The 24,378-nt window shown below is 45.1% G+C and overlaps 1 protein-coding gene across 3 annotated transcripts; it reads left to right on the top strand.

Annotated features, from left to right (window-relative positions):
- The first annotated feature begins 774 nt into the window (after positions 1-774).
- On the top strand, positions 775-22,170 carry nr4a3 (nuclear receptor subfamily 4, group A, member 3). Of its 3 annotated transcripts, none has more exons than XM_070911924.1 (8): positions 775-887; positions 3,958-4,128; positions 8,266-9,101; positions 13,955-14,084; positions 14,863-15,026; positions 15,119-15,318; positions 18,238-18,416; positions 20,285-22,170. In XM_070911924.1, the coding sequence occupies exons 3-8, from the start codon at positions 8,268-8,270 to the stop codon at positions 20,545-20,547; spliced, it is 1,770 nt and encodes a 589-aa protein (XP_070768025.1). In that variant the 5' UTR covers positions 775-887; positions 3,958-4,128; positions 8,266-8,267; the 3' UTR covers positions 20,548-22,170. The 3 variants fall into 3 exon arrangements, with proteins under 3 accessions (XP_070768025.1, XP_070768024.1, XP_070768026.1); XM_070911923.1 differs by lacking the exon at positions 775-887 and adding an exon at positions 3,168-3,243; XM_070911925.1 differs by lacking the exon at positions 775-887 and adding an exon at positions 5,030-5,111 and having other exon boundaries at positions 3,964-4,128.
- Positions 22,171-24,378: the final 2,208 nt, after the last annotated feature.

The raw sequence follows: 24,378 nt of genomic DNA, 5'->3' as shown, positions 1-24,378 counted from the left end.
CTTAGTTACTTTTCACCACTGATATTTTTCTGATGAAGCTGATGGTGACTAATGTGATTTGGCCTGACAAGTGGAGTCTTAAATGTGTCACTGATATGTTTTTTTTAATTAGTAGTTTTTCAAGCAAATTAATATTTTCAACTTTCTAATCTTTTGAATTAACTCTCCATTATGATGATAAGAATAGAATTTAGACCAAAGAGCCTGACAAGGTGAGGGCAATCTGCCATAACCATAACCAGTGGTGCAAGCTCGCCCGCCGGATCCCCCTCGGCTTCCTCCCCTGCAACCATCAAACCAACCGCCTCTCTTTCTCGCTCTCTCTGATCCTCTCTCTCTCTCTCTCGGTCTCTGGCACTGCGCGCGGGGCTTATGTGTCTGGTACTGTACGGAGAGAGAGAGAGGGAGCTCTACTTTGAGTGACGTCACCTCTCCCATGGCGTCACATTGACGTAGCGCATACCAGCCGCTCTATGTGGAGGCAGAGCCCACATAAATGCACTATTTGACTTTCTCTCCTCAGACGGCGCACATAAACAAACCCGCGTTACAACTCCACACTTTGCAAAGCACACAGCAGCACTGACAACACTCGGCTCACGGGAACGGACGCAGACACACTCCTTATACCCGGGAGTTTTCATTTTTTTTATTTTCTTGCTTCATTTTTTTCTACTTTTGTGTACTTTAGAAAAAGTAAGAAGAAGAGAAACTTTTTTTGTCGCCGATGCATCCCGCTCTTCTGCAATATTACTAAGAGTTTGGTTTTTTTTGTTACATTTTTTTCTCTTCGTTACTTCGACTCTTGGTGATTATTCTGGATGGAAAAAGGATACTTCATGCGAGGTTATTACCACATGTAAAGACGGAACCGCTACAGCAAACCAGTAAGTAAATTGTGAATGAATGAGTCCCTGATATTCTTCCGTGTAGCGTACTCGTTAGACCGCCAGACTCATACAGAACCAAAACATATTAACACTCCGCTGTGTGTAGACCTATGTAGCATGTTTAAATTACCTAAATCCTACGTCGTGTTGGATTTAGACTCTAATATCATCAGCTGAGTCTGGTCTGTCCAACTTCGTGCGTCTAACCTGTTGATATGTCAAGCTCCAATACGCGCACAGCTGCTCATATGGTCTGTCCGTATGTGTGTGCTTGTGTGGTGTCTCCGAGAGCAAATGAAGCTGAATTAGATTTTAATTTGCGCTGGGAAGGTATCATATCCTTTCTGGTTGTCATGGAAATGAGATGCCTCTCACTCACACAATGAATAGTGGAATCAGACGCACTAATGGTCTGAGAGGAGAATAGTCTAACCTACATTCAGGCAGGAGCTGAGAGAGAGGAGAGTTAAAGCTCTTTGATTTCATGCCATGTGGGGTTTTTTTTTTTGCCTCATCATGTAGGATTTTCTGGGGATGTTGTGCTGTTAATGAGTGCTTTATAAGATTTACATGGTGTTTAAATGTGTTGGTGTGTTTATATACCATGTCACCGATAGGCAAGTCCACTAGCCTACAGTATATTGTTTGACAAATGAATCCTATGCAGCAATATGGTTCTTAACCCTGGTTTGTTTTTGAGGATTAAAGCTCCACAAAAAGGTGATAGTTGTTTTCCAAACATTCATATAGTCTGAGCTGTCGCCTGAGTGGTGGCCAATCGCAAATGTCAGCAGACTAACTGTCTACTGTCTCTGTGAGGGCATGGCCTCTCCTCCCATTGATCTCAGGAAAAACACCCTCAGCCATTCACCATAAAGCCACATCAAATTTCTGAAGCCCTCTATGAAATATTTCCTGGAGACCTCTGACGACACCACAGACGCTGTATTCTATAGTTATAAGAAACCACCGCTGCTGAGTTAAAGAAGCCCACTTCAGCAACTTGCTGATTTTACTTTTCTTTTTTTCACACACTCAGGTTTACGCACGCACGGTAGCCGCGCACGCAGGCACTTCTGACAGTCTCCCTCTCAGGGCTGATTTACAGTACTCACATATTTCTCTGGTCTCCCCTTTATGTCCTCTCTTTTCTCTGTCTCTATTTGCTGGAAGCCTCGCGCTGTCCGGGGTTATTGGTGCGAGGGGCTACCGGGGGCTACCGGCGCTCCGGGGCGCGTGCTTTGCAGCTCTTATGTCGTTCTCTTGGTTACCGGTGCGCGCAGGGCCAGAGCCCTACCGACCGGCTCGTCCTGAGAAGAAAGCTAGAGGGGACCTGTTTGCTCATTTAGAAAAAAAAACAGCCTGAATGTCTCACTTTGCAGGAAAAATATGTTTTTTTTCTTTTTTTATAAGTGAATGTGCCACTTCATTTCCACTCTTTTAACCCCCACAAAGGTGGTGACAAGAGCCCATTTACGCACAATTATGCTCTTAACTTCAAGTTTATGTAAGATTGAGGCTATTTAGCTGTGTATCAAAGAATGTCTTATTTCTGCTGCTGCTTGAACCAACTAGTTTTTGTTAAGCGTAAAGGGTTTTTTTTTCTCCACTCAAATGGCTCCACACAGAATTTAATAATGGCTTAACTGTTCCAAATCAACCCTAATTCAATAAATGCTACACAGCCTGACTTGTTTGTTTACTCTGGTTTGTCTTTTTTTTCTTTATTTCAACATGTTTGAAGGCTCTGTGAGGCATTCAATTTGTATAACAGCCATATCCTGACCAATGAGCCGTCAAAGGCGAGCATAGAGGTCCACCTCTCAGAATTGGTCTGTAAGTTCTGTAAGTGGACGAGTTGGATCTGTTGACACAAAGATAAGAGACGACAGCAGGCTGCAGGTGCCTGTAGCCCTGAGCGTATGGGGGCTGTGGCTTGTCAACACACACAGTATTGAGATGCATACCGGGAGATCGAGTGGTCTCTCGCCTTGACCGTATCCCAGAGGGTCTGTGAGTCTGACAGAGAGAGAGAGCGAGAGAGAGAGAGAGAGAGAGAGAGAGAGAGAGAGAGAGAGAGTATATAAAAGAGTGTGTGACAGAAAGGGGGCGCTCTGGGCCTTGAAATCCGGCGGCCACAGTGCGCCCTGCTGCAGTGAGAGGAGTTGGAGGCGCACGGCGCACAGGAGTCCGCTGGTTTGGTTTCAGGTCCGACTCTCCAAACATTTCTCGGTTTCTGTCTCCCTCTGGATGAACCCTGAGCGGGCGAATACGGTGGTGATCAGAGGCAAGAAAGGCGATGGCCTGGAGGCACGGGCACAGACTGCTTTTTTAAAAATTGTCACTATTGTAGGTATGTATTTGTAGAAAGTTGTGTATAGTTTTTATTCTGGGTGAAATTGTCTTTTGTTGCGCAAAAGTAAAATTGTAATAATAATGGAGCACAGCTTAGTGTTAGAATGAAACTTGTCGCCCACGTAAGTGTAAGTCTTGATATGAGCTAAAAGTCCTCAGTTGTGGTTCATAATATTCTTTGCAGCATGGATTCAGTGTCATACTCCATGCCAAAATTGGTCTATGTTTAATTTACATGCGTAAATCTTCCTCTGACTTTGTGTTCCTATGGATTTACATGGATAAATACAAGTGATTTCTACCGTCTCGTACTGATGTGCGCACAGCAGTCTGCGTGCACTTTCATCTTTCTGCTTCTTTTCATTCGATTTGCCGACTTTATCTTTCACATTAGATTGTTTCGCTAATAATTGTATGCTTTTAGTGTAAAATGAAATAGTTGCTTGTTGTCTTTAAATTGTGGCAACATTTCTCTGGGCTCAATGTTTTGGCTTGTGAGCAATGTTGCAGTCCAACCTCACCTACTATAGTTTGCTAAATGAAGTTTGGGAAGGCAGTGCTTATCAGAAAAAAAAAGATGAATGCTCCAAGTGTGATTGAGTTTGTTATATTGTGTCCTTATGATGATCGCTGAGAGGAGAGGACGGTGCCCACCTTTTTTGTTCAGCCTGCCGCCACATGACTGGCTGTAACCCAGACATCTCTCCTCCAGACATAGGTTCGGAAGAGCGCGCCCAGCCGAGCTCGGAGCCCCGGCGATCGGACACTTCCTCTGCGACGCCCGCCGTGTCCTCCCCGCTCCAGGAGCCCTGTCCCGGCCGCAGCCACGCCACCCCTCAATCCCGGACACCCAGCACCATTCAGCGCGAAGCTCTTTCACCAGGTACAGACCCGAGCCCTTCCTTTTCAATTTCATCAACTCTTTCCCTTTCTTTCTTTCTTTCTTTCTATCGTTCTTTTTTCTCTCGTTCTTTTTTCTTTCTTTCTCCACTTTATCTCTTTTCTCAGCTGATGTTTTTGTTGTAAGTGCGACTTGTTGTGCCTCAGGTCTGTTTTTGTGGTCTGAGAGGTGTTTGGTTATGCTTTATTGTAGGGGGGAAAAATGCATAACAGCCCCGAAGTGTCTATTGTCAACTTCAGGGTTAAATCAGAAGGATACTTAGATAAACGATCATTTCTTCTGTCTGCGCATATTGAAATTCAATAGCAAATCATGAAGTTTTATGAACATGCTGGTGATCTTTTCTTTGGCCGCGTGTATGTGTGTGTTTGTGTGTCGGCTGGGTGACATTTCAATCTTTAGACAGACGGGCAGAAATAAGAGACTTTTGACACCAGGCACACCTAAATCCAGGAGCTGTGGGCGAATCACAAAGCTCATAGACATCTAATGACTCAACGAGCTCTTCAAAAGCCTTTATGACTAAAACAAACCAAATTATGGCTACATTTTTTGTAGTCAGTTTGTATCAGTTATAACTTTGTATTTATTTATTATTTTAACGCTGAACCTCAAATGAATATTCAATCTCCACATAATTTAATGTCTGTCCTTAAATAAATTAAACAGATGAGAAACCCTTTAAATAATAGGCTCAAATAGATATTTAACATATATTCAGTGGTGGTGTAATTGTGGTCCATGCTTTGTGTGTGTTTGTGTTTGCATATGTATGAAAATCACTTTACTCATTGTGTGAGGCCACTGAATTCAAACAATTTACCAAAAAAAAAATCCTGTGTTTTTGTATTTATGTCTGCAACTTCATGTTTTTATTTGTTAGATCTATGGCATTCTGACAATGAACAAGCGCGCTCAGTTATTGGAACAGCTGCAGTTTGTCCAGTTGAAATGCACACCTCGAGGTTAGAGACTGTTTCCCTTCGCCTCACTATGCTGCACCACCTGTGTCTGACTCTGCTTGGGTTGTCTGTCCTCTTGCTTGTACACACACACACACACACACACACACACACACCTGCTTGCAAGTATAATAAAGGCTATCTGATGGTGGTGTTGGAGTGTAGAAGGTTTTCCTACAGATTTGCCTCAGTGACATAAAAATAAAGAAGCTCCACTGATACAATTCTATTTGTATCGGTGAGAGTGTCAGAGAGGGTGCACGAGTGTGTGTGTGTGTGTGTGTGTGTGTGTTACTGAGTGAAGGCTAGGCACACCACCAAATGTAAAGCACTGAAGAGGATGAGACGTTTGGTTTGCAGACACAAGTGCAGGTTTTACAGGTTCTCCTCAGGATGAGGGCACATGTTATTGGCAGAATGAGCGTATGCAGGTTCATGTTGACATCTTGAACATTATTAGTGATGAAAATATGTGTGTGTGTGCATACGCCTTTATGTGTGTATGAAAAAACAACTCATCAAAAGCAAATCTTTCCTCACCTGACACACACACAGTCAAACATCACAGTTCATACAGTTTGAAGTCCCTGTCGGCTGTCACGTATATTTGTTTTACAATACTTCTCTGCCTCTTTCCCCTTTTAACTTTCATCTCTTCTCATATCAACTGAAAACCTATTGTATTTAGAGATATGTGTGCAGATAGCTGCTGCTAAAGTGCTGTATATGACAGGTGCAATAAGTCTTAAACACACTCACACTAAAGCCCAACAGTGATCTGAGGCTTGACCTACTGACACAACACAGAAAGCCACAGAGTTCACCACTGTACTCTCCTCCTCTCACAGTTGAATTTCTGTTCTCGTGTCTCTCTTCTTCCTCTGATGTCTAATCAGTCTTTTAGGTATAGCCCAGAGAGGCCCCATGACACCCATAATGCTGCGTGTGTGTTTTTCCACGTGGGTTGAAGAGCTGGTCACTTGTAGAAGAAAAAAAAACTTGATGACGTCAAGCACACGTAGGCCTACTGACTCATATCCTCAATTTAAAAAAAAAAATCTTACAGCTTGATATTCCCATTGAGACCCACTGTAAGTCTGTCTGTAGCTATATGCTGTGTCTGATACACTTAATAGTGAATTTTGAGAAAATAATTTGTTCTTGAACTTCAACATTACCCAAGAAAATTGTGGTTTTAGGCTGGGATACTTTTAAAATTAATTGTAGGATTTATTATAATTTTTCCCACCAGGTCCAGTCTGAGAGGTCAGCTTTCTTATGACCTTTTGTGTCCTGGTTATAATAAATATACCTAATCAATTAAATAAATAGGATGAATAAATAAAGTTATGTAGACGAGTGTCCCTCATATTGGTTTTTTTTTTGTCTTTTACTTAATTAACACTTTGAGTCATCCTTTTGTTTTTCGAGCCCCCACAGCCAAAACGCTTGCTGCCCCTCAGGTATAATTTAATTGGAGTTAGAGCGGCTGAAATTAATGTGTCACTCTGTGTGCTTCCGCCACGAGTGACATTCATGTAGTTTATTAGGCATATGACTGCAAACTAAATGTTGCAGGCTATTTTCAAAATCTATTATTATTAGCTTATTAGTAGAAGTATAAATAGTAATATGAAAAGGGGGCTTTGTAAAGTTACAGGACTTTTGTTTTGTTAAAAAAAGGATTTGGAGCCGTTATTTCTGACCTTTTTTAAATGCAGCACAACAGGAAATAGCCTGTAATTCCCTGACCGAGCCTGAGTGAGTCCGTTTGGATGGAGGTATTTGTGAGTGCTTTAACAACAGCAGGGCCGATATGTCCCGTATTTGACTAGACAAACATGACGCGCGGGGAACGTGGGCGATTACGGCAGAGCTCGCGCATGCTGGGCGTCAATAGGAGCAGCGCTGTGTTGACAGTTCCCTGCTCGGGAGCGACGAGCAAACACCACAAAACCCTGGCTCCGCTGACACTCATGACTGATTAGCCCGCACACACCACACACCATGCACACACCCGTGCACGCTCAGGAGCACGCACGCAGACGCAGGTGGAGTGTATTACGTAAGGGGTTTGATAAGACAAGACCATATAGTCCACACGCACACAGAGGATGAGGTGGTGGCCTGCTGCTGTGACTGTGACAGAATTAAATCAAGGGGAAAATTCAAGACATACCGACTGGCGTCTGCAGCAGTTAGAGGAAATGTCTGTGTCCTTGTGTGTGAGTGTGTGTGTGTGTGTGTGTGTGTGTCTGCATTTGTCGGTGTGTGTTTATCTGGGTGTGTGCACGTGTGTGTGTGGGTTGTAGGCCTACAGCAAGCATCCAGCACCACCATGGGGTTCCATTATTATTTAATGTTATCTCATCTGCTTTGCCATCTGACTAACCAGAGTGCACCCACACACACACACACACACACACACACACACTCCTGACAGATACTTCAGCATTTCAGCATTTTAGAGTGAACTGGATCTTTGCTTTGACTGCTTTGCCTCAGTGTTGCGCACTGATGAACGACAGCTTCTCTAACTGAACTAACTGTGGGAGAATCAGCAGGGTCTGAGGTTATGTGTGTGTGTGTGTGTGTGTGTGTGTGTGTGTGTGTGTGTGTGTGCTCTAAATATTTCTACTTATTCAGTCAAGTGCAAGAAGTGTTAAAGCAGGAAATTGAGTAAATGGCAGTAAATGGAAAGATTTGTTCAAAGTTTTTAATATTCCTTGAAAGGTGCATTCAGAAAATGTTTAGAACATTGCGAAATCTCTGACACCTCAAGAGCTTAAAAACTGCCTGTTCCAATAGAGCTGTGCAGAATTTTTTAGTCATTCACTGTTTAATTGTTGACCCTGTTTAGCACTACTCTTGTGTGCATGTGCCTCCAGCAGAGTCTGCCTGCATCCTGTGGACTGGCTGTAGGGTTGTTCCTGTGTTTCTGTGGGCAATCTTCTTCTTCTTCTTCTTGAAGTCCTGCTGTTCTGTTTAAATCAGAGGAACTAATACGTCATAAAACTTTCCTCACTGGCTAATGATTGTTGCCGTACAGCTATACTCTACTAACTCCATAAAAATGCTTTGTGATAGAAATGTTTCTTCATGTGGTCTGATGTGCCACGCAGCTCTAACCTACGTGTGTGCTCTGTCTCCCTGGCAGACATGCCCTGTGTGCAGGCTCAGTACGGGCCCGCCCCCCCAGGCTCAGCCTACTCTGGCCAGTCCTTCAGTTACCAGGGCGACAGCTACAGCTCTGACCTCATGACCCCTGACTACACCAAGCTGGACCTGGGCGGTGGAGATATCTCCGCCGCCGCCACCACCTCCCTCCCCAGCTTCAATGTCTTTGTGGAGGGGAGCTACGAGCCCAAGTCCTCTTGCCTCTACCAGATGCCTCCTCACAGGCCCACCATCAAAAAGGAGGAGGAGAGCTACCCGACTGCCCCGCCACTGGAGGCCATGTCCTCCTCCACCATGTACTTTAAACAGTCTCCTCCCTCCACCCCCACCACCCCGTCCCTGCCGCCCCAGCCTGGCACCTCCTTCCTGTGGGAGGAGCACCCGCTGGTCCCTCCGTCACACCCTCACTCTCTTGGCTCCAGCATGGACACAGGCCCCCTCAAGTCGCCCCGTTTTCCACACTTCTACCAGCACTCGCCGCCCCACAGTGGCGGCAGCGTCGGCGGTTACGAGAGTTTGGGCGGAGGACTGGTTCGCACCTCCTCCTCTTCCTCCTCCTCTTCATCTTCGGTCTCCCATCATCACGGTCCACCCCTGGAGCAGCCCATGTACCAGCTGCACCGCGGGGCCGGGGGCAGCAGCCTTGCCTTCCGCTCCCTGGCTCTCGGGCCCTGTGGCCCCTTACTAGGAGACAGCCTGCCCTCACCTCCCCCGCGTGGCCCCCAAGGAGAGGGCACATGTGCAGTGTGTGGGGACAATGCAGCCTGCCAGCACTACGGCGTACGCACATGTGAGGGCTGCAAGGGCTTCTTCAAGGTAAATACCATTCAAAGCTAATAAGGTATTGTTGCACTTTCAAGCTTTCAGTTTTACTTCAAAACCATCATCAAACTTTCAAACTGCAACAATGCCTCTGTCCTTTTCTGGAGTAACTCTACTTCTACATGTTTTAAATATCAGGTGATCTCTTAGTTTCTAAAAAGACATGATCCACTTCTTCTTTACATTCCTAAAAGTCTTTTAAAGTACCCCTCCTCTTATTCCTGACTGGCCTTCAGTCCCACCACCAGACACACAACCAGATGCACACATTCACATCCATAACTGACATTCCACCTTAAAATATCGCCCACCATCTGTGAACTGGCTGCAAACTGACTGACGTATTTCATTTGAAACAATTTTATTGCATTCGCCTCGCTCCCACTCTGCCTTCTCTGCGCTCTCTAAATCGTCTTTAGAGTCATTATGAAAACACAACACACCCACAGGGGTCGTCTCTCCCGGCAACCAAGTGGGCAAGGTTTGTGTATGCATGGTCTGTGTGTGTGTGTGTGTGTGATTGCTTGTGTTACGTGAGAACACAGGATGATAAAAACACATTCTCACTTAGACAAACAGGGAAAATTGCTCTTCATGCTCGATGCTCAGCCACTCAGAAATAAAGAGTCCAGTGGAAAAGGAAATCTCCTTGAAATCAAAGTTTCCTTTCAGTGTGTTTATAGTGAATCAGTGGCCACAAAAATTGGCCACAATTCACTGACATAAATCTTGGGACGATATGAGTCAGTTTGAGATTTGGTCCATCATATGATTCAACCTAACACTTCTCAACTCGCTGTCTCACATCCCATGTTACCGCACACACGCACACAGCTCATAGCTTGACATCACCAAGAGACGGTTTTTAGTCAGACATTTTCATTTTCCTTGTGCAAGTCATAAAACACAATATAAACATAACAACAAACTTGTCTGACACGTGCACACGGTGCAATACTTCATTCAAATTATGGTAAATTCACACTCAGTGACACTGAAGTAATTTCTGTGCGCAGTTTTTGAATTACAACGTTTTCTGGCACACTTGTTAAGCATTCTATTGGTTGCATGAGACGAGAGAGCGAAATTAAGAGACAGCGAGAAGGAGGGTGCAAACACAGTGGTAATTGAATAATGCCTCTGGTAGGTGGAAATGAATTATCCTTCTTTTCAATTAGTTTCACAATTTGTTTTTATTTAGTAATTAATGAAAGCAGCGTCTGGTGGCAGCAGGCTGCAGGCTGTCTGCTTGCTGCAGCGCTCGGCAGCCACACAGCCTGTCAAACCTCAGTATGTTTCCTTTACACACACATGCAGATGCAGCCTACCATGAACACACAACATATGCACACAACCACATATTCGTACAGTAGCATGTACATATTTCTTAGTCTGCTACACGCTGAATCCAGGATGCAGCAGCAAAAACTGAAACATGCCTTTCACACACCTGCTCTTTTCCATATTCATATTATCAGGCACATTAACTCCATTATCCTGATGGTTTTATTGTCCCCTAAACATATTTTCCTGATTATATTTAATTATCCCTGAATAGTTATTACACATTAAACCATAGCAGAGGCTTGCTGTAAATTATTGTCATTTCATTAGTGCAATTTGAAGCACATTTTCACTGTGAATTAATTTTAGCTCTTAAACAAGTAGTTAATTTTTCCTGTGTTTATTGTTTTTGGCAGAATAATGTAGTCCATTCACTGGTCTTTTAAAATTAAAAATTAGATCTCATTATGCAAGAAACAAAAAATGTTTTTATGCACCCACTGTCCTGCCCAGTGAGTTACTTTAGCTGGGCTTTTTTCAGTGAAAATACACGGTCAGTTCAGTTCACTGCGCACAATTTTTTATTTTCCATTGCTTGCACAACATGCAAGTCGTAGAAAGGTTGGGAGGTGATGAAAGAAGACAAGCTGGATGGTAACATACACATAACTTTATCAGTTAAGGGGAAAAAAATGAAACACCCATACAGATACATGAACCAGGTTATAAAAGTTAAGTCAAGTTATTTCCATATAGGAAACAATAAAATCAGCTCAGCGATACCTACGCATATTTTCTTTTTACTACAAACCACCGTGCACTTTCTCTACAGACCGAGAGTGAAAGGTCTGATTGCCTCTGATTAAGAAGCAGAGGAGAGGAGGGGGATAGAGGAGACGGGGAGGAGAAGGGGGAGCAAAGTCCCTAAAGGCTTTTAATTTAAGCCAAGGCTATTAGCACATGTTACATGTCAAGAATCTGCCTCAGCATGCCTCCATCCAGCCCCCACAACACCCACAGCATGTGAGCTTCTGAAGCTGTGTGTTCATTTGTGAAGTTGCTTTTAGTGCATGTAACTCATTCCTCAATTCTGACTCTTTCAACTCTGACTCTTAACCAAACGTTTTTTCACTTGACCCTGAAATTTCAGTTTCTGATACCAAGCAAATATTAAATTAGTCATTTTTGTCCTCGTAGTGAAATTCAGCCACTAACATCGCGACACATTACCAAACAGATGAGATTAATTCAACTAAAACTTGAACACTCTCACACGCCCACTCTTACAAAAGCACTGATAGGCTGGCCTAAATAGGTAACAATGTACAGACATTGAAGGATGTACAGATTTGATAATCATATTGAGGTAATTTGAACTGTGTGTGTGTGTGTGTGTGTGTGTGTGTGTGTGTGTGCGTGTGTGTGTGTGTGTGTTCACCTGCACATAAATGTATCAGAGATTAGTTAGTTACACACTATTAGCTCTGATACGTAGTGTCTCCGCTGAGACGCCAGTCATGCTCCACGCTGCTTATTAGAAAGCAAAGTCACGAGAGCCCCAACCACACACACACACACACACACACACACACACACACAGAGAGAGAGAGAGAGAGAGAGAGAGAGAGAGAGAGAGAGAGAGAGAGAGAGAGAGCAGTGGAGAGAGACAGGAGACAGGCCAGCACCAACTCATGAGAGCTTAATTTATCAGAGCCTTAATTGATCATTTCAAACTAAGGCTTTTATTGGAACCAGCTATCTTATAAATTAGGCCCTGGGGTCACTGAGGGGAAGAACTCAAGAACACTAACCCTCAACCCACCACCAGGGTGAACTCAGCTTCACACACACCACTTTAACCCGAACCCCCAATATGCTGCAGCAAAAACACAAGCTCTTAAAAGATGAGTTTGAAGAAAAAAAGAATCGCAGTTATCCTTAAAACCCAGAAGCATCACTCCACACAAAAGGTTCACAGAACTCAAGCATGCTAATTTGATTTTGTTGTTGAACAAAAAAGAAGGACTGTGAAAATGTCTTTAAACTTTGTGTTGGCCTTCGTGCAGAGTTATAAAGGTGTAAATAAATATTCCATGTTGAGGCTGTGTGCGTCACCCTGCATCTCATGCAGCTTCGGACTCCCACTAAACGGATGCTATTTTCCCTCAACCACATTAATGACCATAACTAACTTATCCCCGCGCGCACGGGTCACTGACCATTGAAGGGATGAGAGGGAGACATTCACAGCGATCTGCGGTGCCATGGCAACGACTCTCATCCGGCGCTGGCGCCCATTACACGCCAGTTCCGTACTCGCGCCGCAGCATATGGAATAATTGGTGTGTTATTGGTCTCCCGGGGGCACGGGCATGTGTGGCGCGAGGGGTTCCTAATTGGATTTATTTGTTTTGATGTGTTTTAGAGGCGTTAAAGAAGAGGAGAAGCCGCGACACTCTCCGTGTGTTCCGTTTGTTTAATTTACAGTTTGTTCTGGTGTTGTCTTGTCTGAGTGGACTACTGGAGTCACAGCTTGACAGCGTATAAAATGTGAACACTTTGCAAATGACAGTAATTATAGTGTAATTGCAATTTTCTTTCTTTTTTTCTTTTTGCAAATGTAATTGTTTCGTTGTAACAGATTTGCACCCCAGGCAAAGGCTTGCCAAAGAGTTTAAATCCTTCTGTCAAAGACTCCTGTAAAGATTGGCAACGTGCCTCAGGGGGCCTCACTGGGTTGGTCCCACACAAGCACTGATAGTAAAGCTATGTCAGTGGTTTGTTTATATTAAGAATTATTACCTAACTGCTTAGTTTAAATAGGAGTATCCTGCATTCTCACACTGCACTATGAAGAGACTGTAGCCAGTGTCTAACTGTTAAAATACCTCTAATTCTACTCAGCGAAGTTTTCATTGAGTCATTAGAGAACTTATTCCACTTGACTTTGTCTTTATACACAACTTTATCCCGTCCCAAACGCACGGGATTGGCCCATTGGTGCGCGCGCGCACGGGAGCGGACAGGCATCCTCTACCATCTCTGTTATCGTCTTTCGTCCACGCGGGGAGCGCGGCCGGTCCCCACGTGGCCCGTTTCTGATTTCATTTTAATAAGGTCAGTAATAATCGCGCGAGCCAGCCGAGGAGAAAACAGCTCCCGCGGGGCCCATTGAGAGAGGCGCGTTGCGCGAGGCACCGGAGGTGCCACGAGCTGACCCGCGAGCATCACAAACAATCTGATCAGGCAGCTCTTGCCGCCGCTGTCCCCCTGTCTCGCGGGACCCGCCTCGGCACGCCACGCGCTCGGTCCCCATTGTCAGCTCCGGCGCTAATAAAATTGTCCCTCCTGCAGGCGAGGCTTGTTGGAAAATTAATTTTATCTAATTATACTGATGTCACCGCCGCCTTTCAGCGCGTAATTAAAATCTGACCTGCGAGCTTCTGCTTTCATTCTTTGATGGGGAAGGGAAAAAACAGAAATTGAATTAAACAAATCAAATATTAGGTTGTTGATGGTGTTTGGAGGCTGATTATCGGCATGCATGTTTCTTCTCTGTCCAGCGCACCGTGCAGAAAAACGCCAAGTATGTGTGTCTGGCCAGTAAGAACTGTCCTGTGGACAAGAGGAGACGCAACCGCTGCCAGTACTGCCGCTTTCAGAAGTGTCTGAGTGTCGGCATGGTGAAGGAAGGTAAGAGAAACAAAGTGACCACACAAACCCACTGAAATCTTTCTAAACAGGCAGCAGGCACACACACCAGGGTGGTGCAACACAAAGCAGTCCATGGTGATAAAGTTTGTCTCTGCAATCAGGGTTTAATGGACCGGTAATGACCTGGTCTGTGGTAGCATCACACACATCCATGGAGCAGTAGCTTGTTCTCTCTGGTGGAGGAAGAAAGTAGAAAATACACCCTGCCCATCAGTGCCGATCACTTTTGAAACCCCTGAATCCGGATGATTTTGAAAGCTTTGAGAGAGACATAAAAATGGTCACACTGTCCATCTCTCTGTTTGTGTCATCACGTCTGATACAGCTGACTGACTGTTGCATAGCAGAGATGTTTTGCTGATTTGTAGCGTGGCACTCTTGCTGCCCTCATTTCCCTGAGGTTTCTCACCTGTCTCACACACACACATACACACGCTCACATATAAAGGCGCGAACAAACCCACACACACTCCTCTATCCCGTTAATACATGTCTGCAGCCCATAGAACAGCTCCACTGCCATCTGCTGGCTGGTAGCGTCCTGTGTAGGGATTGTGGGAATGTTGGAGAGCTCCTGTGGGAAAAAAAAGTCTCCTTTCACTCATAATAATAATTCTACCACTAGAAAATATTGATAACAAGCCTATCAGTTAGAGAATAGAAGTTCTTTGTGCATGCTGCATAAATAATATTGTCAGATTCAACTGAACAACCTCTTCAGTATCTTGGGTGTCTACTCTCTTTCTCTGGTTCACAGTGGTACGTACTGATAGCTTGAAGGGGCGCAGAGGCCGTCTGCCTTCCAAACCAAAGAGCCCCCTGCAGACAGAAGCGTCTCCTCCTTCTCCACCCCTCAGCCTGCTCTCCGCACTGCTCAGGGCTTATTCCCACTGCACGCCCCGTGACCTCGACTACAGCCAGGTACACCCCATATTTTAATCTAGTCAGAGAAACGCATGTGTTCAGTGAGAAGTATGGTTTATTCAGCAGTCTATCTCTGTCTTTCTCCACAGTTCAGCGCTGCCGACCCTCCCTCCTCCTCCTCAGATGCCGAGCACATCCAGCTCTTCTACAGGCTGCTCACCATCTCGATGGAGACCACGCGATGCTGGGCCGACCGGCTTCCCGGGTTCTCCGAGCTTCAGCGCGACGATCAGAACCTGCTCATAGACTCTGCCTTCCTGGAGCTCTTTGTCCTGCGATTGGCTCACAGGTAAGAAAGAGGAGATGCTGTCTGTTTCACACCTGAACAAAAAAAAATGGATGAGAACTTTTAACACATTTAAACTTGTGCACAGGTCTCCGTCCACATGCACCTACGACTTTATCAGCATTTACTTCATCTGGCGTCTGACGTTGTGTTAGGAACAACAGGCAGTTCATATTCTTTACTGGTACAGTACAGTGTGTAACTGTGCTGGCAAAGCTGTGTGCTGCTGTGTTGGTGTATCTCCAGAGTAGGAGGAGAGGAGCTGAGTAATCGCCATATGAACCAAATTATGAATGGAGTCTGTAGCTATGACAGCAGCTACACCCACAGAGTTCCGCTCCGCTCGTCTGATATCTGACGCACACAGGGCTCTGTGTGTGTTCGGCGGGCTAAAACTGTGCTAACATTGTGAACTGTGAATTGACAGGATCAATTCCATCTAAAAGCAAGTCAGCTGATGAAGCTGAAAAGGGGCTGTTATGGAAGGAAATACATATTCAATTCAGCTGACTGAAATAAAAAGGGAATCGACTTCATTTACCTCGTGTCCAGTGATGTGTGTGTGTGTCTCACTCGTGGATACCTGTGGTGCCATTATGACTGCCCCTGCCCATCTTTGCCTCAGAATTGCCCTGGGTTACCGGTGTGCTCTTGTAAGGCATGTGGCTGGTTAAATTTATGGGGAGGAGGGGGGTTGGGCTACAAGCTCATCCTTTTGTCTGCGCTGTCGTCTAGGGCAGAAAACCAACACAGTCACACACACAAGCACACTTACTCACACACACACACTTACACACTCACGCACACTGATGATGTAGAATCCCAACTTTCTTTCTCCTCCCAGTGTAGGTCCAGGTGCAGGGTGGGTAGAGGATGGGTGGTGGCATCACAGTCCCAGCAGGAGGGGAATCAGGCTGGGACTCTGACTCACGCTAAACGGTCGACTCTATCAAACACACACATGCTCACACACGCTGCTCATCTTCCCATCGGCCAAACTCCCACGGCACAGAGGAAAACACACACAAACACAGCACTGTCTTACTTTGTCCGTCCTCCGTGAGAGCAAAGGATGCGGTACACACTCCCGATCCCGTTGTTGACGCAGCTCCGCATTGACCCTGTGGTGAACTCAGATGCCTTGCAGACCCCTGCGCAAGCGTATGCCTGTATGCTTGTCAGTGTGTGTGGGTGTCTGTATGTGCTCACTGCGTGTAGAGTAAATTTGCACCGCTCTTCTGGGCCGGCATTGCTGTAAGCACCCCGTTACCAAACAGTTTCTGTGGTTATTGGTTGATTACCGTGGTGACAGTGTAGTCATGGGTGAGAGGAATGTGTGGCAGACATCCAGCTGTGTGTGTGTGTGTGTGTGTGTGTGTGTGTGTGCATCTGCCCAGCTGCTTGTCTGCCTGCCTGTCTGTGTAGTTTTGCTCATGTGCTACTATCAGACATGGGTCAAATAGTATTTATTCTCTCTTATCTCTTAGTACTGTTTTTAATCTGCTCGGTGTACCAGAGGGGTATTTACTCACACAGGACAATGCAGACCTTGTCAGCTAAGACTCACAAACATTTATAGTGAATTGGCTTCCTATTTTATTGAAATCCAAAGTTTGAAACTTAATATGTAGTTTTTCAGTTTTACATGGCAAATTCCAGCCATCAGTTTGTAGTATAAGATTTAATCTATTCCACCTTGCGGCATCTATCTGTCATTTCAGCATTGTTTAGAAACACAAAGTCGTTTTTTTAGAAATTCCAAATATGAACATTATTTTATTTGAGGGAAATCTGTTCAAATATAAGCTGCCATAAAATCAATGCCATACTGGGTTTGAATTTTTCTAAATATAACTTTGTTCCCGGGGTCAAACTACTATAACCATTAACATAAAAAACTACATCAGAGTTCAAGAAAGCCACTTCCACCCTCTCCTACACCAACACCCATCCCTACTTCTTAATTAATCCCCCCCCCCCGACTCTTACTTCTCTCTCCCTTCTCTCCAGCTCATGGATGACCATTTTGGCCCTGACAGCTAGTACTGATTGTTTTTGTGTTTGTATGTTTAAAAGTGGAAAAGTATTTTTAATGTATGATTTGCAGAGCTGGTGATGTGCCAGCATCTGTTCTGCTCAGAGTGGGTGGAATCCCTCTTTTAAATTGTAGTAAGGATAATTAGACATAAATGTTTTTTCATCCTCTACTCATAACTGCTTAACCAGTGTTTGTACAGGGTGTAATTTGAGGCTTCCCCAGTTTTCCCCCTCTCTATCTTTGTTCTCCAAACACACACTTTGTGTCCTTGTCCTTCATCTTCCATCTCTCTTAGCTTCCTAAAACCCTTTGTTGTCTTCTTGAGATTTACCAACTAAAACACTTAATCAGCTCTCTGAAGAAAGCCACGCTTGTATTTTAGGCACTAAGGAGAGTCATAGCCCTCCCTCATTCCCTCTCTGCTCGATGGTAAAGGAGTGGGATGTTGCGTGTCGTGAGTAACTGATGGCTAAATACATCTGAGACGTCTTTTCATTTCCTCATTAAGGCTTTGTGTTTCCACTGCACACCACAGCCTGGGCACATTAAAGCCATAACAGTTTACCTATCTGCAAATACACACACACACATAGAGCAGCCCTCTGCCCTAACCCTTCACCCCGCCCTGCTGAAAGGAAACACAGGAATGTTTTAAAATGCTATAATTTGGAAAACACAACCTTAATCAGCTGCATGCCTGTGTTTGATGTGTGTCCCGTTTGTGTGTGAGTGTGCATACTGCCAGGTTTTCTCATTGTTTTTATTGTAATTGTTTCCTTGCCCCAGTGTCTCAAGCCATATTTTACAATAACATGAGGGAAAATGCAGCGTTTCATTGGGAGCAAGATCTAACCAGAGTCTTCATCTCCATCTCTTCATCTCAGGTCGATGCTGTCAGAGGATAAACTAATCTTCTGCAACGGCTTGGTGCTGCACAGGTTCCAGTGCCTTCGTGGGTTCGGAGAATGGCTGGACTCCATCCGGGACTTTTCCACCCACCTCCAGAGCCTAAACCTGGACGCCTCTGCCTTCGCCTGCCTGGCCGCCCTCGTACTGCTCACAGGTAAAAACACAAGCCAATAACATCAGACTTCTCAGAAAAAAAGGAGAAAATAAAATGAGAGGATACAGCATTATCAACATTAACAAATATAGCAGACTGCTTTTAAAGTCAGCTGCCCCTCTCCACTACACACAGAAAAACGGCGCCAGTCATACGACCTGCTTTTGCGTAACTATACGGATACAACCCCCCCCCACACACACACATACACACCGTCTTTCCAGCTCCTGTCCAGAGCTTTGCCAGTGGGTGATTCAATGTGACAGCGATCAGGTGGATACATCCACTAACATCACACATACGCTCAAAGACACACATGTGCATGCATGTTCTCACACATCTCTGCCTGGAACAAGAACCCGATACCCAGAAGCACCTGCTGCACCTGCCCCACACCTGGCCCTCTAATCAGCGTGCATCTGTGAAAAATGGAGGGGGAGTCGCGGCTTACTCCGCAAGCACACGCCAGAGACGCAACAGAAGAGACGAGAATTTAGTAGTCAGTAAAGTACATTAGAAATGCATTAGAAATAGTCAATTACAAATGTAGCCCAAGGTGAAAGAGGACGCCTGTGCAATTAAGTGTTCACATTTCATTTTTTTTCACGTCAGAGTCAGAAACTCTATATAAATGTGTAATGGGTGAAACACCCCTCCTCCTGCGCTCAGCTTCCTCACCTCACCCCTGCCCCCGCCACCTCCTCCTCTTCCTCCACCTTCTCTTCCTCTGTCTAAGCCCTCCAACCCCATCCTCACTCTCTGGGGGAGCACTTAACTCTGTGCCTGATCGACCAGCCCACCGTGGAGCACAGCTCTGGAATGGCGTCTGCGCTGTTCTCAGTGGCGCTCTGCCACCTCGGCAAAGCACACAGCGCACTGCCACGACAGGGCCGCCAGAGCCACCAGGCGATCGACCGCTTCAGAGTGGCCTGTGCAGAAAGGCAGCCATCGATCCCTCCCCAGGAGCCCGCGCACACAGAGAAAGAAGCGATAGGGAGAGCGGGGAGAGAGGGAAGCGAGAGTGTGTGAGAGGTCTGAAAGCCGCCATGAAAGGAGGGCTGGAGTGACTCTGCAGCAGCAAACACAGAACAAACAAAAGCATCACATAAACAAACAATAAATAAGCTTCAGATAATGGATACCTCAAAGTGAGACTGGTCTTAGTGACAGCCTCCCTGCAGCACAGACTGGCTTGTGTATGTGCCTGTATGTATGTGTGTGTGTGTGTGTGTGTGTGTGTGTGTGTGTGTGTGTGTTGGGGGGGTGGGGGGGGGGGTGCTGGACACCCTGTTCTCTGCAGAATGAGTTAGTGTCACATTAAGCCTGTTACGGGTGCCACTGGAGTTGCTATGGGCAGCAGCGTGTGTGTGTGTGTGCGTGCATGTGTCTGTGTGTTTCTAATTTCATTTGGCTGCTCACAGGCCAGAATAATCAGCTAATTGTTGAGCACTTTTGTTTCTGTCAATGTCTTAAATTGCAGGGACTATTTGTGTGCGTGCAAACGTTTTTATATATACATATATATATATATATATATATATATTGTGTGTGTGTGTGTACACAGTGTGCAGGGGGCTTATTAGGTTAGACTGTGTATTGATCTGTAGTGAGTGAGACGGGTTAAGGCCTGTTAAGAACATTAGCCATACAGGGTAATGAGGTGGAATTCAATATAAAAGAAGATGTACCTAACGCTTTTTCAGCTGAATGAGCTCTGATGTGTGTGTGTGTGTGTGTGTGTGTGTGTGTGTGTGTGTGTGTGTGTGTGTGTGTGTGTGTGTGTGAGTGTGTGTGTATTTCCGCAAACGTAATTTTTGCCGTTTAATGAATTATCCTCCTGACGCCTCTGTCTGTCTGTCTATCCACAGAGCAAGTCCCAGGCCTTAAGGACTCAAAGCGGGTTGAGGAGCTGCAGAATAAAGCGATTTGTTGTCTCAGAGACCACCTGGGTTGCGGTCCTTCTTCCTCCTCGTCCAAGGCTGCGCCCCCTCTGAATCGTATTCTGGGTTTAAGGGCAGAGCTCCGTTCCCAGAGGACCCAGGGCCTTCAGCGGATCTTCTACCTGAAGCTGGAGGACCTGGTACAGCCCCCTCCTTTGATTGACAGGTTCCTGGACACTCTGCCCTACTGATGGCCCGGGCTGACCGCGCAGAGAAAAACCCACATCACGTCCTGTTCAGGCCTTTCCCCCCACCCAGGAGCACGCACACACATCCAGAAGAGAGACTCACTCCCCTCTGACTGATGCAGAGCAGAGAGAGCCAATCAAATGCTTTTCACTCAACAGGACAACCAACTTAATGCTTTTCACCAGTATAAAAGACAATTACTCGAACTCTTTACCACTTTTTATTTGATCCTCCTGTTTTTCTCATGTGGGGGAGAATGACGAGGCTGAGATGGACGACGGAAAAATGACTTTTTACTGTCCTCTCTCCGTCTGGGTGGCAGCTCATCCAGCAAAAAGAAAGAACACCAACGTTTATGAGTACTGTTTATCTGTGTTTTGGCCGGGCTCATCCAGTCTGAGGACTTCTTTGTAGTAAAGAGGAAGGAGAGGTGTGATTGAATGTTTTCAAAGCTGAGGGTGTCCCAGTGAAACACAAGTCACTGTGTATCCTAGTTCCTCCTGCTGAGAGAAGGAAGGGGCGTTTTCATACTGAGATGTACTGAAATGTCAGAGGTTAGACAGCATAGACGCACAGAAACATCACAAAGGACACAGATATTTCATAAACACATGGAAGTAGCTGTTGAGTTGGCTCTTGATTCCAAGTGCAATTTCTTAAGTGCTATCTCACCACAAAAGGAAGAGACGGAGAAGGAATGGTTTAATTTCAAACTCTAAATTATTTTAATACAAAGGCTCGTCCTGTACTGTCAGTAGCTAAAAGAAAGAGACGGTCTCCATCTGGCTTTAGACAGCAGAGGAGATACTGGGCACTAACAATTGATGACTGAGTCACCCAGACTTGAACTTGCTGTAGTATGTTTTTTTTATTTTTTTTATTAACTCATTTTGAAATCATAGGTCGAGTAGGAGTATGGAGGAATGAACATGGACAGAAATTGGCTTTTGAAGCACTTACACCCTGAGATGGGCTAGAAGCACAGACACACACCCTACCTGCTCCCCTGGAGGACGGCAGGGGGGGATCGGGGAGAGGAGGGTGCTCGACAGATAGCTGTACGTCCAGGGGTGAAACATTCCGCAGTCATGCTCTTTTTCTATTTGTTTCTATTGTGGAGGCCGTGTGAGAGTGTGGAGGACATGGTTGCATACTGTCTTTGTGTGTACGCTTAGAGAAGCCAGGATCATATGCATGGTGTGTTATAAGCTGTCAAGAGCTGCCATAGCCTGTCAAAACAGCTCGACCTGTGTTTGTGTCTCAGACTGCGGCTCTATGGGAATCTCCCTGGGCCTCCACCACCCACTTACACACTCACGGCAGCAGTTTGAACTATGAAAAAAAGCAAATTATATAGATATAAATATAAATATATATATATATATATATATACATATATATATATACAAAACTAATATTTTGAAGTGTTTTTAGCTTTTTCAAATATTGTGGTACAAGTTGTGCATTGTTTTTTGAAGAAGAGAAACAAAAAAGAAAAAAAGTTGCTGTTTTTTTCAATGTCCCTCTTTGGTTTGAGTTTCCTGTTCGATTTTTTTTCTTTCTTTTTGGTTCACTGGATTTTCTGTTCAGCACTTTGAAATCATAAACTAGTTCTGATTATTCTGCCGGACTGCGTCCTGTGTTTTGATTTGATTGAAAATTAAATGACTCTTTCACACAAAATGCAAAAAAAAAAAGAAAAAAAAACCCAAACAAACATTGCAATGTTTCAAGACTTTTTAAAAACCAAAAAACTAATTTGAGCTGATTTGGGGGAGAATACGTGTGTGTGTGTGTGTGTGTGTGTCTGGTCAGACACAAAAGCCTCTTGACAGGTTAAAGGCCTCATCTCTCCCCCCAGGGGACCCTTGGGCTCTCACAGAGAGTAGAGGGGGATTAGAAGAGTGGGAAAGGGGGGAGAAAGAGGGAGGAGGGGAGAGCTTCATGTTAGCATGAGGTCCAGATCAGCCTCCAGCCTCGTTAAACACCATCGATCGCCACGGTGACATTTCACAGCACATGCCGTCTATACTGTCACTGCCATCACTCACTCGCCCTCCTGCGCAACAGCATGAGCACTAACACACACACACATACACACACACACACACTCTCGGACAGCCAGGTGATTGATAGTAACTGTGGTCATGAAATTGTGAAGAGCTCTATCTGTGTGTGTGTGTGTGTGTGTGTGTGCGTGTGTGTATGAGAAAGAGAGGGAAAGAAAGAAGAGCACCAGAGTAAAGTTCAGAGTGAGCATACAAGTGTGGAGTGCATCATATTGAATATGCTCCATATAAAATCTATGATGTAACACCACCCAGCACTAAATCTTCTACCCCAAGAAATTTACTTTTAACCCTTCTGATAAAAACAAAGCTTTTAGGAACCAGAAACACAATCGTTTTTTAGCAGTAAATAATAACCAGGAAGTGCACTTAAACATTGTCCATGTGTGACTGTGTGTGTTTGTGTGCTATTTGATGCTCCTGTCGGGGATTGTGGTGACTCTGTGTTTGATCTGCATTCAGGAAATCTTCACACCAGTTTTGCGTGTGTGCGTATGTGTGCAAATGAATATGTGTTAATCCTATGGCAGTGACATTTCTGAGTGACATGTAAAATAACATGACCAGGAAGCAGAGAGCTCTGCTTGAAGCTTGAAGCACACACTGAAAACTTGCACGTGCGCACACACACATGCACACAGTGAGCTGTCAGTCTCCCGGCTAATCGATCAGCGCTGACAGATAGCAGATACCCCCAGAGTTTTAATTAGAGGTCCCATTAGAACATAAACACACACACACAAATACATATGCACACACACACACACATTCAAAGCAGATATTTTTGATCTAGCTGTGAGTTCATAACTTATCCTAATCCATTCAGAAATGTAAAGTGACTCCTTTAAGACGATGATATCAAAATGTGCAGGTGTGAAGAGACCTGTAGTAGGTTGTGATCTGAACAGGCCTTTTTCACAGAAGACGTGTTGACATGTCACAGTAGGAAAAGCACAGGTGTAAATAATAAAGTTAATGATGGCTGAATTCCATTTAGCTGCTTCAGTTTCAGGGTCCTGGTGTTGTTCATGCTGTCTTGGCTTGGACACTTGAAGAGAACAGAGCCATCGTTAATGTAGTAACACCTGTGCTTCTCCTGCTATGACAAGTCAAGATGTCTGCTGTGAAATAGGCGTGCATCCACTGAGCCGTCAGGATGTGCTGATCACACCTGCTTTAAAAACAGTAAGATGCAGGGGGTAAGAAGTAAACGGAGCTCCCTGCTGGCTTCCTCTCCTGCTGACAAACTTCCTGGATTTGACTTAAACGAATGGCACCTGAGTCCTCCTGAGCCTAACACACACACATACACACACTCTTGCACAAACACAGAGGCAAACACATGAAGCCAAACATATTTGATGACTTGCTATTTAGACATTCACTGTCAGCTTTGTTCTTCCCCCTCAGTCTGCAACTCTGGGAGTCCCCTGGAAGTGGACAGACAGACGCACATACACACTCAAATACACGCACACACGCTACACAATATGTGTACAGCACCAGGGGAAATCCCCTGAAGCTGGGGACTGTGTCTTTTACTGTGGCCCCTCGCATGGAGCATCCGCTGAGGGAAGAGTGTGTGGGGGGTTGGCCTAAATGTCAAAGGTAAAAGGTGCAGAAGAAGATAAGTGGAAACATGCAATAGACCCACTCACACAGGCTGATCTCAGAGTAGAGGAGGGGGAACCCCAATTTTCTCTCTTTGTCTCTCTCCCAAACACAACACAGACAAAAATATCACACTTAATGTTTCTTTCCACA

Source organism: Enoplosus armatus, chromosome 9, assembly GCF_043641665.1.
Source record: "Enoplosus armatus isolate fEnoArm2 chromosome 9, fEnoArm2.hap1, whole genome shotgun sequence".
NCBI lineage: Eukaryota > Metazoa > Chordata > Actinopteri > Centrarchiformes > Enoplosidae > Enoplosus > Enoplosus armatus.
Note: the sequence above shows the minus strand (reverse complement) of the source record. Positions and strands in the feature narration are given on the sequence as shown.

Excerpts from the sequence above, each read along its gene's own strand:
- nr4a3 (XM_070911925.1), top strand. The coding sequence starts at position 5,048 with ATGAACAAGCGCGCTCAGTTATTGGAACAGCTGCAGTTTGTCCAGTTG. Across the intron at positions 5,112-8,265 it reads GTTGAAATGCACACCTCGAG|ACATGCCCTGTGTGCAGGCT; the intron begins GTTAGAGACTGT and ends TCTCCCTGGCAG. Across the intron at positions 15,027-15,118 it reads GTGACCTCGACTACAGCCAG|TTCAGCGCTGCCGACCCTCC; the intron begins GTACACCCCATA and ends CTTTCTCCACAG.